Below are 16,811 nucleotides of genomic sequence, written 5' to 3'. Positions count from 1 at the left end.
AAAAAAAAAATTCAAATTTTTCTCCGTTTCCCATTTGGGATGAGAAAAAAAAAAAAAAAGGGGAAGAAGAAATGGGGAAAAAAAAAAAAAAGGAAGAGGTTGGGATTGGTAAAATTTTTGTTTCTTGGAGTTTAGAGGCGAGGATTTGCCTGAAACGGTCAAATTTGGGGCAAAATTTTGCAGCTTTAGGAAAATCAATGTAATTGTTGAGTTCAACTTTTTGGAATTTTTGCCCAATTTCTGCTTTTGCATTTTTCTTTTTTTTTTTTACAATTTTTTGTTGGTTTTTTTTGGGGGGGGGATGGAAGAAAAAACCAACGTGGCGATTGAAATTTCAATGATTTTAATGCTTTTTTTTTTTTTTTGAAAAAAATGGTTTCTGTGGGGGGGAAAGGGGGAGCTTTGGGTGGCCCAGGGCGGACAAAGAGCTGCCGGCGCGTCCCCGCGCGGGACCCCCGCCATCACCTTTTGTGGGACGCCGGGATGGGAGGAGCTGGCGGACGTGCACGCCGGCACATCCACCCAGAACCCCCTGCCCCGCGGCTTTCCCCTCCGCGTTTTCGGTTGCGCGCACCCCAAAAATTCATTGCACCCTGGATAAAGGGGGAGAGGGGGTTGCTCCGTTTGCTCCCACCCTGTCCCGCACCTCGGGGTGGGGGTAGGGGGGGGGTTTGCACCAGGTGCGGGGTTTGCAATGCACGCGGGGTTTGCAATGCACGTGGGGTTTTGCACGGGGTCCAGGGTATCGCTGCGGGTGCAGGGTTTTGCAACGCACGCGGGGTTTCGCACAGGGTCCAGAGTATTGCACTGAGCGCAGGGTTTTGCAATGCACGCAGGGGTTTGCAGCGAGCGTAGGGTTTTGCACCGGGCCCAGGGTATTGCATTGTGTGGGGGGTATTGCACCGGGTGCAGGGGTTTGCAACGCACGCGGGGTTTCGCACCAGACCCAGGGTATTGCACCGGGTGCAGGGTTTTGCACCGGGCATAGGGTTTTGCACCAGGCCTGGGGTACTGCATTCTGTGCGTATTGCACCAGGGGCAGGGTTTTGCAAAGCATGCAGGGTGTTGCACCAGGTGCGGGGTTTGCAATGCACGTAGGGTTTCGCACAGGGCCCAGAGTATTGCACCGAGCGCAAGTTTTGCAATGCACGCGGGGTTTTGCACCGGGCCTGAAGTATTGCACCGGGGGCAGGGTTTTGCACCGAGCGTAGGGTATTGCACCAGCCACGGGGTTTTGCACCGGGCCCAGCGTACTGCACCGGGTGCAGGGTTTTGCAATGCCTGCGGGGTATCGCACCAGCTGCGGGTATTGCACCGGCTGCAAGGTTTTGCACCAGGCACGGGGTTTTGCACCCACGTATCTGCACACACACACACACATGGACAGGCGAGCGCGTGCAGGTGGTTGCATGCACGCGCACAGGCAAGCACAGGCGTGTACAGATGCATTCGCCCGCACAGATGCACACGCGCCCCCCGATGCATTGCAGACATGCACACGCATGCAGGTGCCTGTGCACATCTACGTGTGCACTCATATGCACATGTGTACAGGTGCACACACACACATGCGCACGTGCAGAGAAAGACACACAGGTGTGTGCACACGTGCACACAGGCAAGCACATGCGTGCACACACGTATACACAGCTCAGGCTTGCAGAGAAGTGCTTGCACAAGTGCACACACATGTACAGGCACAGCCACACAGATGCACACTCATATGTTCACACACACCGGCACACACGTATGTACAGGCACACGTGCACACACACAGAGGTACGCACACGTCCAGACACACACACATGCACGCATGTGTGCACACACAAGCACACACATGTGTACGAGCACACACACTTGCACACTCACATGTGCACACACAAGCACACACACACTTGCACACTCACATGTGCACACACCAGCACACACACGTGTACGAGCACACACACTTGCACACTCACATGTGCACACACAAGCACTCACACGTGTATGAGCACACACACTTGCACACTCACATGTGCACACACCAGCACACACACATGTACGAGCACACACACTTGCACACTCACATGTGCACACACCAGCACACACGTGTGTACGAGCACACACACTTGCACACTCACATGTGCACACACCAGCACACACACGTGTACGAGCACACACACTTGCACACTCACATGTGCACACACAAGCACTCACATGTGTACCAGCACACACACTTGCACACTCACATGTGCACACACCAGCACACACGTGTATGAGCACACACACTTGCACACTCACATGTGCACACACCAGCACACACACGTGTATGAGCACACACACTTGCACACTCACATGTGCACACACCAGCACACACACGTGTATGAGCACACACACTTGCACACTCACGTGCACACACAAGCACACACACTTGCACACTCACATGTGCACACACAAGCACTCACATGTGTACGAGCACACACACTTGCACACTCACATGTGCACACACAAGCACACACGTGTATGAGCACACACACTTGCACACTCACATGTGCACACACAGAAGCACACACGCTTGCACTCTCACGTGCGCACAGCAGCACACACACATACAAGCGCAGAGGCACGCACACGTACAGGCGTGCGCGTGTTTGCACACTCAGATGTGCACGCGCACGGACAGGCACACCCACTCGCACACTCGCGCACACCCGCAGCCGCGCACGCTTCCCCACTCACACGCGTGCAAAGACAGGCGTGCACACGCTTGCACGCTCACACACGTGCACACACCCCCCCACGCACGTGCACCACCCCACCCCCTCCCCCCGCCCCCCATGCCCACGTGCAGACCCGCACGCGCTCATCCCCTCCCGCCCCGCTCGCGCCCCCCTACGCCCCGCCCCCGCCCCTCCTCGCCCCGCCCCTTCCCCCGCCCCCCGCCTCCCGCTCCCCCTCCCTCTCCCGCCCTCCCCACGCCCCGCCCCCCTCTCCGCACCGCCCAATGGGCGCCGCCGCGCGGTCCCCCCTGCTCGCCCGCGCTCTTAAGCCGCTTCAATGCCCTCGCTGCGGCCGCGCGCCACCGCTCCGCTCTGCCGCGCGCCGCTCCACCACCACCACCGCCCCCCCCGGCCCGGGCCCGCCGCCACCGCCAGCCCCGCTGCCGCCCCGCCGCCACCCCGGGGCCGCCATGGAGACCGGCAGCAAGGTGAGCACGCCGCGCGTGGAAAATGCCCGCCGTCCCGCTTCCCTCCCTCCTTCCCTCCCTCCCCCGTGTTACACAACCGGAGAAGCAGCGGCCGTCCGCGGGCGGTCCGGATGGGGTGGTTGGTGGTGTCCCGAGCCGTCGGGCGCAGCCCGCACCGCGCGTGGACACGCGTGGGTGGCCGCCCGTGGGCGCCGCGCCGCGAAAGAAACATTTTTTTAAAAAAAATACCTCAAAAAACAACTCAGCCCGCAGCCTCCCGCCGTCGTAGCGCACCTAGGGAGGACTTTTTTTGAGGGGAAAAAAAGCCCGAACCCTTTTGAGGTGAGGAAACGCAAAGGAAAGAGCCAAAAAAGGCACTTTTGGCTCCAGTTTGGGAGTGAGGACAGAGGTAACAAGGCTCCAGAGCTGCCGAGTTTGCTTTCGCGGGGCGCAGGGCGGGGGTGACATGGGGGTGACACGGGGGTGCCACCCCTGGGACCCCCCAGCTCTGCCGGGGTATGGCTGGGTCGCACCGCAGCCTGAGCTCTTTGCACCATTTTGACCCAATTTCTATCAATTCCCTCCCCCTTCCCCCCCAGATTGAATTATTAAATAATATAAACTCACTCGACTGGTCGCCGGCGCCTTGACCTGCCTCAAATCGATTTATCATAGTGAAGGTGGGCTAAAGTGCTGTGACGTCAGGCCCTAAATGAGGAAGGTGAGTTAATTGCGGTGGGGTCATTAACGTTAGACCCCAGAGTTTGCTTGTCCGGGCCTCGCCGGCGGATGCTGCCCCCCAAAATATTCCTTCCCGGGAGTGTTTTGGGATCTATTCAAGTATGTAGGATTTCTTTTCCAGAGAAGGAAATAAAAAAATTCGCTCTGTGGCGGTGCAAAGTGCTGGGCAACACGTAATTAAAAACAAAAATAATGATTTTATTCCAATTAAATCTCTTATTTTTCTCCCTAGCAAGTGACCCTCCCCCCCACCCCTGCCTCCCCCAGTTTTGGAGCATTGGGAATACTATTTTTTTAAAAAACTTATATAATGATTTTTATATATATTATATATCTTTATTTTTTTATTTAAAGCTGGCTTTACCCCAGCACCGTTTGTTTTTTTCAGGGCGAGGTGTGGGTTTGGGGCTGGGAGCTGGGAACGTGACGGCCGGCAACGCGTCGATGGGGGGAGGAATTAAGAAGAAATTTGCTCTCGTAACGAAGAAGTCTGATGCGTTGCTGGCCGGGCTCAACTCCCGGCTACCGAAATGGAGCCGGAGATGTGCTTCCCTCTGCTTTTCCATCTTAACTACTCTGTTAGATAAATTTGGGTTAGAAATGATTAAATTTCTTTAAGGTAATTAATTGCAGGAACAGTTTGCTGCGTTCTCATGGGCGATGCTTAGATCTGGAGTGCATTTTGCAAGGAAGAAAGGGATTTTTATGGAAGCAGCCAGCAGTAGGGGTGCTGGGAGGTGGGGGACGAGCTCACCCCTCCACCCTTAAATTTAATATTTAATATTATTGAAGCCGGAGATGCTTCTCTGCCTATGGAGCTGGGCTGTTCTGGTTTTTTGCATGCGAAAACATCTTCTGGGCTCGTCGCAGACGCTCTTGCGGTTGCAGAACTCAGGGATCGTGTCGCCGTCCCCAGCTGACCTTTAAAAGGAAAAAAAAATAAGGCTGCTCTGACTCTACTTCTCCTCACTGTGAGTTTTCTCCCACACTGATAATCCCAAAAATCTCAGCTGATCCCTGTGGTGCTGGTGTTACCCCCACTTCTTTGGCTGCAAAAAAACCAAAACCCTGGTCGGTAAATGCCGGGGCTGCGGCACATGCCATGGCTTTAGGAGCAGGTTTTACCCGGCCCTTGGTGGGTGCGTAAGTTTTTCCTGGGCTGGGAGCCAGTGTGCAGCCGTGTTATCTCAGGCAATGGCTGGATCTGGTCATCTTCACTCTGGCGAGTGTGCAAAAGTGTGCAAATAAATCAGCAAGGTGCTGCGAGGCTGCATCCCCCTCCCCACAATCATCCCCTGCGTCTATCGCAGGACAGGACCTCTTGCAATCAGCCTCTGGGATGCTCGTTAAAGCCTCCTGGCTAATTTTTATGGACTCTTTCTAACTTTCCTGAAATTCCCTCCTGGGACACTTTTTTAAAAATATTATTATTAATTTTTTAAAGGGTTATTAATTTTCTTGTTGCATGAGGCAGGCAGCATCCTGAAGTCCTTCCATGTTGAGGTAAAAGACAAAAGGGTAGAAAAAGAGTTGTAAAGCTGCCCACAGCCTGCTGTGGGGTTGGGGGGGTGCTGTCACCCCACAAGTTATCTCCTCCAAGCGTCTCAGCTTCCTCATTCAAGTGATGAAGGAAGCAGGAAGCAGCAAAAAAAGTATATATGAGTTTATTAAAAGTACAGGCACTATGCTCATCTTCCTATAAGGTATAGGTGTTAGTAGGGAAAAAATATGAGTGTTGGACACCTCCAGGTTGTGAATAAGTTCATGGCGCAAAAGCAAGGAGGGGAAGTATGTTGCTTCCCCCCCCCCCAAACTCCAAATAAAGCTGGTCTCTTCTGCAAGCAGTTAAAAAAAAAAAACAAAACCAAAACAAAACCCAACAAACCCGTGCGTGGTTTTGCAGGAGTTTCCCATGCAAGGCTGCCCTTAAAAATAAACTTTTTCTATTTTTTTTTCCTCCCTAACTCGCCATCTTAAGCCTCTCCTTTAATGGCGAGGTTAAAGCCGAAAGGCTCCCGGATCGGGCTGGGCAGCGTGTTCGGAGCTGGGAAGTCCGAAGTGAGCAGGAGGAGCTGACTCACGGTGACCCTGCCTGGGGAGAGCCTCCAAAAATGCCATCGGCCTTCCTACCAACTCTGTCCCTTCGCCTCTCCGAGCTCCTGGAGCTTTTCTGTGTTTTTCTGGGATGCCAGCAACTTTCCAGCCTGTTTTTGCCCTCCTAAGCGGGGCATTTTCTTCTTGGGTTGGGTTTATTTGGACGCACTGAACAAAACCAAGTGCCAGAACCTCCCTGATTAGTTGTGTTGGGGCCAAGCCTAATTAATGAGCTTCATTAACGGGGCTGGCTTTATTCCCTGTTGCTTTTTCCCTGCAAACTTTAATGTGGGGGGAGGCAGCTTGGCCAGAGAGACGAGGTCAGCGAGCAGCGCTTATTTGTATTTATTTATATTATTTATTTAAAAAAATAAGAAAATGCTTCTTAAATAAGCAAATAGGCTTTTATTTTGTGTCTGCCTTACAATCAGCCCTCCTGATTTAGGGGTTGCACTTAGGTGGGGTCTGACCAGCACCAATCTCTTGGGAATATTAATCTGAGATGCTGGGGGAGCATCCCTGGGTTGTGGTGATGCACCAGTACCTGGGATAACTGGGGAGAGCCCAGCCCCCCCCAAATTAAGGGGCTTATAAATTTCATGTGGATCATCCCAAAGCTGATTAACTGGGAATGTCGGATCCTGGTTCTTGGGGCTGAGTGCCGGGAAAATCTCCTGCCTGGGATAATTGGGCTGTTAACGAAGGTGGCCGGAGTGCTGGCCTGCCCTGACCCTGCTCCCGAACAAGGCTCCGATTGTCACTCCGGCTTAAGCAGGAGGAAGAGGAGGCGGGCAAAGGGTTTGCCAAATAGCTGGGATTTTGCTTAGTGACTGTTAATTAGGCTCCGATGCAAAAACTTCGTTAGTGGTAGCTGTCTGGGGCATCCTCATGCCAATGCTGCAATGATGCTCGGCCGGCCGGTGGCATCACCGTGGCGTCCCCAAAAACATCTTGTGCTGGCATGCTGCCCGAGTGTCACATGGAGCCCTCGGATGGGACCCTGCAAACCCTCATAAAACCTCCCACCCCACTCAGAGGCAAAAAATTCCTGGAATCCCCAAACAGTGTTTTTTAAATTTATTTTTTTTTTCCCCCTAGCCTGTGTGGATGCCATAAAGAAAAAAAAAAAAGTCAAATTTCTCTTTTACCCTGCATATTCATGCTCACAGCCCTGAGAGTATCCCTCTTCTTCTTGCTGCTCCCTAGGAAGAAGCACTGGGGGACCTTTCCGATGGGAGTGTATGTGGGGGGCATAGCTGGGACCCCAAGTTTAACCCCTCTTTTTGTTTTTTCCCCCTACTTCTCCTGCAGATGACGGCTCGCCTGATGCTTGCTGTGGGAGGAGCGGTGCTGGGTTCCTTGCAATTCGGCTACAACACCGGCGTCATCAACGCCCCACAAAAGGTGAGCGTGTGCCGAGCAACCTCCCCGTGCCTGAAAACAAACCTGCATCCGCTGCCAACTCGGCTAAAATAGTACATCCCGCTAGGCAGCTTACTGCCTGTAATGGGATTTGCGAGAGAGTTATTTAGCTCCCGCCTTCCCAGGAGAATTAGTTTCCTCCTCGCTTAGCGTTTTTGCCGGGAAAAATCCCAGGAACGCTGGCAGGATGGTCTCTGGGTGGGACCGGCGTAACTTTTAACCTCGGCTCTTAGCGAAGATCTGGGAGATAATTAGGGTTTGAGTCATCTCGAAGCAGAAGAAACGACTGCTCCGATGGGAGCTTTGCATCCCGGAGCGTTGGGGGCAGGACGTCCCCAGGAGGAGAGAGTGTCGGCTGGGGCAGGCTGTGTGCGAAGGGGGATGGAGAGCAGGAGGCAGCTGCTCCTTCCTCAGCACAGTTGCAGGGGCCAGGATGCTCCAGCGACTGGTAGGTAACGTGGGAGCCTTGGAAAAAGTTGGCTTTCTGCAATTTATGTGGCTTTTTGAGTCTTAAAGGCTTGGAAATGTCAGCTCAGAAATCCCATGTGGCACTTCAACGTGCCCTGGGCAAAGCTGCCCGGGACAAACCGGGGTGCTGTTGCTGCTGCTGCACGAGAGCAGAGCATCATCGAAGCCTCCGGTGCGCTATCCCAAATAATTAAAACCACCGAGGCAGGATTCATGCCACCAGACCATTAATCCCATTACCAGCGAATGGCCTGCAAAAAATCTTGCTTCAAGTGCCGAAAAAACTCCTTGTGGGAGAGAAGACCCTGTGCAAAAACTTCCCAGACCCCATCAGTATGGAAAGAACAAAAAAGACGTGAATTGCCTTTATTCAAGGTATCGCATTACATTGTATTTAATCGTGGTGAGCGGCCCGAGCAGGATTTGATGCAGCCAGAGGCTGTGATTCCCATCCAGCACCCTCAGCCACGGTGCATGCATCTGTCTGCAGAAAGCATCGCCCTGCTCAAAAAATCCTGACCCGTGCTCGCCTTCCCGGGATCAGTCTGCGCTGGCAATGTTTGTGCTTGGCTGGTGGTGAGCATCCTCCTCTGGAGACAGGAGCAACGTTTGAAATCCCTGGAAGCGTGCTGAGGAGCTGCTTTCTGGCATCTGCCCTTGTTTTTCCCCGAGCTCCAGTGCCACGGGGAGCAGGCGCTCTATAATTACCGCCTTGCGTCGGAGCCTGGTCCCGCATCCCGAGGACGCGCGTGGCTTCCCTGCAGTTGAAGGACTTTTCTCCATCCTGACCCAGGGAGATGCTGCTCTGGGTGACGTGGGCAGGCACCACTGAGCTGGGGTCTTCCCTCGGGACTGAGGTCTGGCTCCTACAGACCCCCAGCAAAGCAAGGGCCCCCCCCCCACAATGGGTGCTGTCTCAGTTTCCCTCGTGCTTTTCGGGATTAGGCCCTTGGGGCTCAGGCCAGGGATGGGCTGTGTATTTTAGGGGCGAGTCACTCAGTGAGTGACACTGCGTTTGGGGTGCAGCACTGATGAGGGGAAAGGATTTGGGGTGCTCTGTATTGGGGGCAGGATGCTCTGGGATTCATCCCACCTTTAAGGGTGGGGGCGTGGGATGGGGAATGCTTTGGGGTGCAGGATTGGCATGGGGGTGCATGAGGATAAATTGGGGTTGGGGTATATTGGGGTTGGGACACAGGATTGGGATGCACTGGGGTGCATCAGGGTGCAGGACTGGGATGCATCATTCCCCTGGCTTCAGCGATGCAAATGCAGGAGCATTTACTGGCAGCAGCTCCCCGTGGCCTTGCGGAAAGGCTCCTTTGGCACGCGGAGGGCTGAGCACTGGGTTTGGGGTCGTCTCAATACAGTTCTCCCCGGTGCTGAAACCACGGCTTGGTGTTTGTGGGGTGTGTTTGCAGAGGTGATGTGTGGAGGGGACGGTCCGAAACTGGGCAAGGGCTGGGAGAAAACACTCAGCTGAAATGAAATGAGGGCGGGGGGGGGGGGGGGAAACCCCTAAATTTTGGGAAATGCAGTTATTTTTTTTCATGCTTCTTGCTTTTAAACTCATAATTTTTTTTATCTCCTCCTCTGCCAATAACTGGCTTGTGGTGGGTTTTTCCATTCTGTCTTTTTGCAGGAGGTAGAGGGGCCGGTCAGGGGGTATTTGGGTGTTCTTTTTTGTTAAGCCACAGCCCAGCGTAGCTCAGCCAGCGCTGGGGCATCCACTGTTGCTTGGATCAACTTTTTTCTGCTTCAGGGAGGAAAGCTGGAGGCTTTTGGGGAAAGTAGAGAGGAATTTAGAGCACTGCAAGTTTTGAGGAGATGTGTGCGGAGACCTGCTTACCCCCACCGAGAGCCTGAGCCAGTCCTGGGTTCTCCAAACAATAATACCAATTATTTTGGTGATGATAGGAAAAGGGGAAAAAGCCCCCAAAGTGTCAAAACCTCCAAGTGAAGCAGGAGGCAAACAAAATCACTTAAATATTGAAATCCTAATAGTTTAGGGGCTTTGTAAAAGGAACGACTTAAAGAAAAAAAAAAAAGCACATTATTGACATTTATAGCGTGGCACGGGTGTATTTCTTGTGCAGCCCCTGCCAGGGGCTCTCCTTTGTGCTTGAAGCGATGGGAAAAACTAGAAAATGAAGTGTGATTGTGCAAACAATGGGGAGCTGAGCGTGTGCAGAAGGAACCCTTCAAAGCAGCAAGGTCTTTGAGCGGCTGGATGTCCAGCAGCAGCTTCCCCTGCTTGCATGAAATCTCTGCTCCTTCCAGCCAGGCTTGGTCGGATGTGTTATCGAGCCCTTTGCTTTTTTGTTTTGGGTATGGGTGACCCTTAAATAACTTAATTGAAGCTTTCAGCAGTGGGCTGGCTTTAAAAATAGATAAAAATAAAAGATATATTAAAAAGGGTGTTATGTGAAGACAGTAATTAAAAACAAGTGCCTGTCTTGGATGTTAGTGTTGCAGAAGCGTTGCAGTGTTGCAGAATCAGTGGAAGTGTTGCATTACGGAAGTATTGAGGAAAAAAAAACCCTAGAAATTAAATTCGAGGGAGTGTCTGAGGGGATGGGAATTGATCAGCTGCTCGGACGACCCTGCTGCTTCCTCACCTTCCTCCAGCATCTCTGCCATCTCACCCCTGCATTGCTTCTCCTCTGGTGATGGAGGCATCCCTCCCTGCCTCCCGTGCCCTGGGGAGGAGCGTGACCTTCCCGCAGCCGGCCGGTGAGGCGAAAGGTATTTTGGCAACGCCGAGCCTCTTTCAGCAGGGCAAGACCAGAACCTGTCTGGTTGCATTTCCCCTGCTCATCCCATCAGGTTTCCTCCTCCCTTGGGTTGGAGCCGAGCCACTGGCCCGGCGGCTGGGCGGCTCCCAGCTCTGTGACACATCGTCTTGTGAGCTCTGCTTGCCAGCCAAGGGTCTGTAGGTGGCCGGGCAATTCATAACAGCGGTGGCACAGATGAAATGGGGATGGTTTTAACCCACGGCTTGATTTCTCCACCCTCTTTTGCAGGTGATTGAGGACTTCTACAACCGTACCTGGCTGTACCGATACGACGAGCCCATCAGCCCTGCCACCCTCACCACACTCTGGTCCCTCTCTGTCGCCATCTTCTCTGTCGGAGGCATGATCGGATCCTTTTCCGTGGGGCTCTTTGTCAATCGCTTTGGACGGTGAGCACTAGCATGGTGGACCTCAATGAGGGGGTCATGCACCCTGACTCCATCCCAGGGACACCCCGCTCCTGCCAAGAGCTGATCTTTGATTCTCCTGACACCCATGGTCCTCACCGCCCTCCTCCCTTCCCTCCCCAGGCGCAATTCTATGCTGATGTCCAACGTTCTTGCCTTCATATCTGCTGTCCTCATGGGCTTCTCCAAGATGGCTTTCTCCTTTGAGATGCTCATCCTTGGCCGCTTCATCATCGGCCTCTACTCCGGCCTCACCACTGGTTTTGTGCCCATGTATGTGGGTGAGGTGTCGCCCACTGCGCTGCGGGGTGCGTTGGGGACCTTCCACCAGCTTGGCATTGTCTTGGGCATCCTCATTGCACAAGTAAGTGCCAGAGAACTGGCTGTTGGGGAGGGGGGGTTCCCCCATCTTTGATGCTGATGTTCCTCAGAGGATGGGGTTTAGTGCCGCGGTGCAGAGCGTTGCCTGCGCTGTGGATCTCTGCGGCCCTTCAGATGGGGCTGGGGCTGGAGGGATGGGGCTGGAGCCCAGCGGGAGCAGGAACACTGTGAGATCTCAAGGTTTGGGATGGGCAGCATCGTGATGTGATGTCTGTTGGCCACCTGGAAGCAACACAGCTGTCCTTGTCCCTCTGATGGGTGTCCAAGCCTGCGGTGCACCCATGAGCAGCAGAGTTGTGTCCAACTTGAACTGGGAAAGGGTGGCTCAACTCCTCTCATCCCCAGGTGTTTGGTTTGGACTTGATCATGGGAAACGACTCGCTCTGGCCGCTGCTTCTGGGCTTCATCTTCGTCCCTGCCCTGCTGCAGTGCATCATCCTGCCCTTCGCCCCCGAGAGCCCCCGCTTCCTCCTCATCAACCGCAATGAGGAGAACAAAGCCAAGAGCGGTGAGTGACCCTGTCCCCGAGCACATCCCACCACACAGGAGGGTCCTCGGCTGCTCCTGACCCCACCTCTTCCCCTTAGTTCTCAAGAAGCTGCGGGGCACAACGGACGTCAGCAGCGACCTCCAGGAGATGAAGGAGGAGAGCCGGCAAATGATGAGGGAGAAGAAGGTCACCATAATGGAACTCTTCCGTTCCCCCATGTATCGCCAGCCCATCCTCATCGCGATTGTCCTGCAGCTGTCCCAGCAGCTCTCGGGGATCAACGCGGTGAGTTTTGGGGGGACCTGGTTGCCATGGGTCAGCTTGTTTCACCCAGAGCTTGGGTTGTGCTGGCTCCAAGGCCTGACTCCTTTCCTCATGGTGTATCCTTGCCCTTGTAGGTCTTCTACTACTCCACCAGCATCTTCGAGACGGCGGGTGTGGAGCAGCCCGTCTACGCCACCATCGGCTCCGGCGTGGTGAATACAGCTTTCACTGTTGTTTCGGTGAGTTCTGGGCCCACCAAACTCTTGGCAGGGAAGGTGGAGAGTGGGGGGCGTTTTCCTCCAGGCTGGGGACATGCTGATGGACACCTGTCTCCATCCAACAGCTCTTTGTGGTGGAGCGAGCTGGACGCAGGACCCTCCACCTCATCGGCCTGGCGGGGATGGCAGGGTGTGCGGTGCTCATGACTGTCGCCCTGACGCTGCTGGTGAGCGGGGGGGCGTTGAGGGGATGGGTGGGCTGGGAGGAGGTCCAGCGCACCACCCCTCGCTGTGGTAGCCTGGAGGAGGAGGAAGAGGTCTGGTTGGAGAGGAGGAAGGACGTGTTCTCCTAGGGGTGGTGGCTGAGGGGTCTCTGCTGCCCAGATCTCTCCTGAGGTCCCAGAAATCCAGTCTCTGACCTCATGGCTTCTCTGCCAGCACCACGCTCAAGCCTGGGATGGCCAGACGCTTCGTCCCCCTTCACTGACCCAACCTTGTCTCTGTCCCTTGAACTAGGACCGAATGCCCTGGATGTCCTACCTCAGCATTGTGGCCATCTTCGGGTTCGTGGCCTTCTTTGAGATCGGTCCAGGCCCCATCCCTTGGTTTATTGTGGCGGAACTGTTCAGCCAAGGCCCTCGTCCCGCTGCCTTTGCTGTTGCCGGGCTGTCCAACTGGACCTCCAACTTCATCGTGGGCATGGGCTTCCAGTACATCGCGGTAATTGCCTCCTGGCGCTCTTGGTGGGAACAGGGCCGGGGCAGGCCAGCCTCGCCTTGCACCGGTTGGGTCCTGTCGTGTCTCTTGAGCCCTGAAAGCTGCGCTGGGATGGCTCGGTGGGGTGAGGGCCCCGAGGGAAGAGGGACAGGGCTGGGATCTGGGGAAGGACCTCGGGGGGCCCCTCCAGCTCCGGAAGGGATGGAGGAGCCGGGTCCTGGCTGTGATGGCGGGTACGGGCAGGGGGGTTGCTGGGGGGTCCGTCACTCACCCCTTCCTTCTCCTCTCTCCTTCCCAGCAACTCTGCGGCTCCTACGTCTTCATCATCTTCACGGTGCTGCTAGTCCTCTTCTTCATCTTCACCTACTTCAAGGTGCCGGAGACGAAGGGTCGGACCTTCGATGAAATCGCCTCGGGTTTCCGTCAGGGGGGAGCGAGCCAGAGCGACAAAACCCCAGATGAGTTCCACAGCTTGGGCGCCGACTCCCAGGTCTAACCTCTGCCCGGCTCCTCCCAGCCGCCCGCCTTCCCTCCTGAGTTTGGGGTTTATTTTTTAAAATGCTTTTGTACAGAAACCAGGAAGGAGGGAGCGGGGCGTCCGGCGCTCCTGCGTAGACCCCTTTTCCAGACTCCCCCACTGGTTTATCGGGGACAGACTGACCTATTTTATTATTTTTATTTTTTTTTCTGCTAGGAATGATTATTTTTTTTAGCTGGTTTCGCGTCCAGGATTTCAAAACCAATAGATGTTTTAAAAACCAACCGCGCAACCTCCGCCAGTGGGAGGGCGGCTCCCATTTTTAACGACGCGATAGGTTATTTAATGAGAAATCACGTAGTGGAAGTTTTTAAAGCTGAAACCTTTTTTAATATTCTAATCCTAGGAAAGAACAAAGAAAAAAATCATGTAAATTGACTAAATCTAAAACAGAGTTATTTTTTAAAGCAGTCTAATTGATTTCAAGCCCCTGCTGGGTTCGCGGGTGGGGATTTCCACGCCGAGGACTGAGTGGGTGGGACCCGAGCGCTGGGGAAGGTCCATGTCCCATTGCAGAGTGTCGTCTCTGCCAGCGGCTTCTCTCCTTTCCCTGGCTTTCAGCCAGGAGAGGGAACATCACTTTTTTTTTTTTTTTTTTTTGGTTTAATCTCGGCAATATTTGCCTGATGATGAAACCCCAGTCCCGGACTCACCAAAATTCATCATCACAAGGATACATCCAGTTCCTGCTCTGTGTATAGACTGGAAGATATTTATATTATATATATTTTTGTTCAGTGGTTGTTAATAGTAGATGTTTAAGTTATAGCGTTTCTGATTTGACAAGCAAAGTACTGTAAATATTCTTGGAGTATATTCACACTGTATAATGTATACAAAAAGGTACAGATGCAAAGGTATAGTTTCTATAGCAACTAAGAAAAAGCTTGTACATGGTTAGGATGACTTTTGTATAGTTCATTACCTGCACTGTAGTTGTACCTATTGCACTGAATTTCAGGCTGTAGTATATTAAAAAAAAAAAACAAAACCAACACAAACAGTGAAGAAAAAAGAGAAATACTGTCCTTTTCAAACAAAACTGCAAAAAACCACACCCCCCATCCCCCCCCTCACAAAAACCATCCCCTTTCCCGTGTGGGAGCTACTGGCACACTCCCAAAGCCACAGGCAGTTTTTTTAGATAATATGTGGGGTTTTTGGGTTGTTTTTTTTAACTTATTTGTCTGTTTTCAAAGTGATTACACTTGACCACACTTGCAAGAAAATAAAAGGTTGGGGCGGGGGGGAATCCATATAATACCGTGATAACTCATTGTGTCTGCGCAGCATGGCGCCCATACAGCGTGCATGTGTTTTTTTTAAGACAAAATACATAAAAAATAAGTGCCAAGAGGAAGGAGAAAGGTGTGTGGTGTGCTAACAATAAAGGAGAATGTGTGCAGCGACCCAGCCGGCCGTGTCCTGTGCCTTTATTTTGGCTCAGCCAGGCTTCTCCCCTCTGCTTGGAGTGAGGGGAAGCTCGGAGCATTGCAGCCCCCCTACCCCCTCACTGCATCCTCCTCATCGTCCTGGCTGCGTTCGTGCTTAAACGCCATCGCTTGGACCCCTAACCTGCCCCTGGGGCTGCGAAGATCGTCTGGCCTCTTGCTGCGAGCAGCTGAGCAAGGCAGGGACGGCAGAGGGAGGGTGCTGCTGCTTGGCAGAATTAATTTTTTTGCCTCTTCCCCCCCTTTGCGCTGACATGGTGCCAAGAGTTGCAGGTCTCAACACTTTCAGGCAAAGAAATGCTGATCTTGGTCACTTCAGGCTTTTTTCTATTAAAATGTCTCTTTGCCCTGAAGCACCTGCACTGCAAACAGCTGTTGCAGCGTGTGGTCGGAAATGGCTCTTGTAAAATCAAAGCTCCCCAGAACTGTTCTTTACTCGCCCAGGGCTCTTCTCCTCGCCTGCGCCAATGTTTCCATTCCCAGCCCTTGCCCATGGCTGCTCCTGCAGACACTCAGCCCTATGCAAAGTTAATTTTCACACTTTTTTTTTTTTTTTTTTTAATGGTGTTAAACAGCCAGAAGCAGTGACACCAGGAGTGGTGACACCAAGCTGCTGGCCCGGCACATCTCGCAGGCTCAGCCTGGCTGCAGAGCGTCCTGGTGGATTTACTGCCGCGCTCGAGCCCGCAGCTCCAAATCCCCAGCCACGGTGACCCAAATCCTCCACGCGCCGAGGCACTGCACCAGCAGCGTCCCCTCCCAGTGTCTCCCTACATTCCCCATCACTCCAGCTGGGGAGAGACCTGCTGAGGGTGGACGTGTCCCCCGGCATCTCCCGCAGGAGCAGCCGGCGATCTCCCACCCGTCTGCTGTGGGGCCCTGGTCACCCTGACCAGTGCTGTCCCACTCCTGTACCAAACCCCAGACTTTCCCTTTCCCAGCAGCATCAATCCCATCTAATTGCTCAGGTCCTGGCTTGATGAAGCATTTAAAAAAAGCATACTTGACTCCATCCCAATTCAGCAAGGCAATTAAATGCACTCATAAATCCTCCCAAAGTAAATGAGACTTAATCGTAGGCTTAAAGCTCAGCTGAACTCAGCCCTTCGCAGCAGGGCAAGTTTCCCTTCACCTCTTTCCCAGCCGCGCGAGGTTGTCACGCGCTTCGGCATCTGTACCGAGCTCACCGCACAGACTGTGTGTCCCCCCCGGCTCCCCTGGGGTCCTTTCCGGCCCCTCTCCAACCTCCCGTCACCCTCACACCAAGGGTCGTGCGTGCCCTGCTGCTCCGCCCGCCAGGCCAGACACCCTCGAGAGCTGCGGTTGGGAGCATGTTCGGTGCAGGTCTGCAGGCAGAAGCGCATGGTGACATGAGGAGCTTCCTCCTCTGGGGCTGGCGTCAGAGTCGATGGGATGCCTACGTGCTGGCGCGCTCTCGGCCCCGAGGAAACCATGTTGCCTTTGTGTTGGAAGCTCTGACTGGAGCTAGCTGGCCTTTTACTCCTTTCCCTCGAGGCTGCGGACGGTCCCTCATGCTGTTCTCGTGGTTCCACAAGCGGAACAAGTGAGTCCCTCAGTGCCCGGAGCTACGAGACTCCTCTAAAGCACTGCAAAAAGAGAAAGTGTAGATTTGGAGATGGAGGGGCACTGCAGAGA

At 53.7% G+C, this 16,811-nt stretch overlaps 1 protein-coding gene across 1 annotated transcript; it reads left to right on the top strand.

Moving 5' to 3' along the window:
• Positions 1-2,976: 2,976 nt before the first annotated feature.
• Positions 2,977-15,117, top strand: SLC2A1 (solute carrier family 2 member 1). The gene is made up of 10 exons (XM_054849508.1): positions 2,977-3,190; positions 7,316-7,408; positions 10,918-11,078; positions 11,220-11,460; positions 11,823-11,985; positions 12,065-12,252; positions 12,366-12,470; positions 12,575-12,676; positions 12,966-13,169; positions 13,465-15,117. The coding sequence occupies exons 1-10, from the start codon at positions 2,987-2,989 to the stop codon at positions 13,660-13,662; spliced, it is 1,659 nt and encodes a 552-aa protein (XP_054705483.1). The 5' UTR covers positions 2,977-2,986; the 3' UTR covers positions 13,663-15,117.
• Positions 15,118-16,811: the final 1,694 nt, after the last annotated feature.

This window comes from Grus americana, chromosome 21, assembly GCF_028858705.1.
Source record: "Grus americana isolate bGruAme1 chromosome 21, bGruAme1.mat, whole genome shotgun sequence".
Classification (NCBI taxonomy): domain Eukaryota; kingdom Metazoa; phylum Chordata; class Aves; order Gruiformes; family Gruidae; genus Grus; species Grus americana.
The sequence above is the reverse complement of the archived record's forward strand: the minus strand, read 5'-3'. Positions and strand labels throughout refer to the sequence as shown.

Coding starts and splice junctions, on each gene's coding strand:
- SLC2A1 (XM_054849508.1), top strand. CDS start 2,987: ATGGGCGCCGCCGCGCGGTCCCCCCTGCTCGCCCGCGCTCTTAAGCCG. Junction 7,409..10,917: donor TCATCAACGCCCCACAAAAG/GTGAGCGTGTGC, acceptor CCTCTTTTGCAG/GTGATTGAGGACTTCTACAA. Junction 12,253..12,365: donor AGCTCTCGGGGATCAACGCG/GTGAGTTTTGGG, acceptor TTGCCCTTGTAG/GTCTTCTACTACTCCACCAG.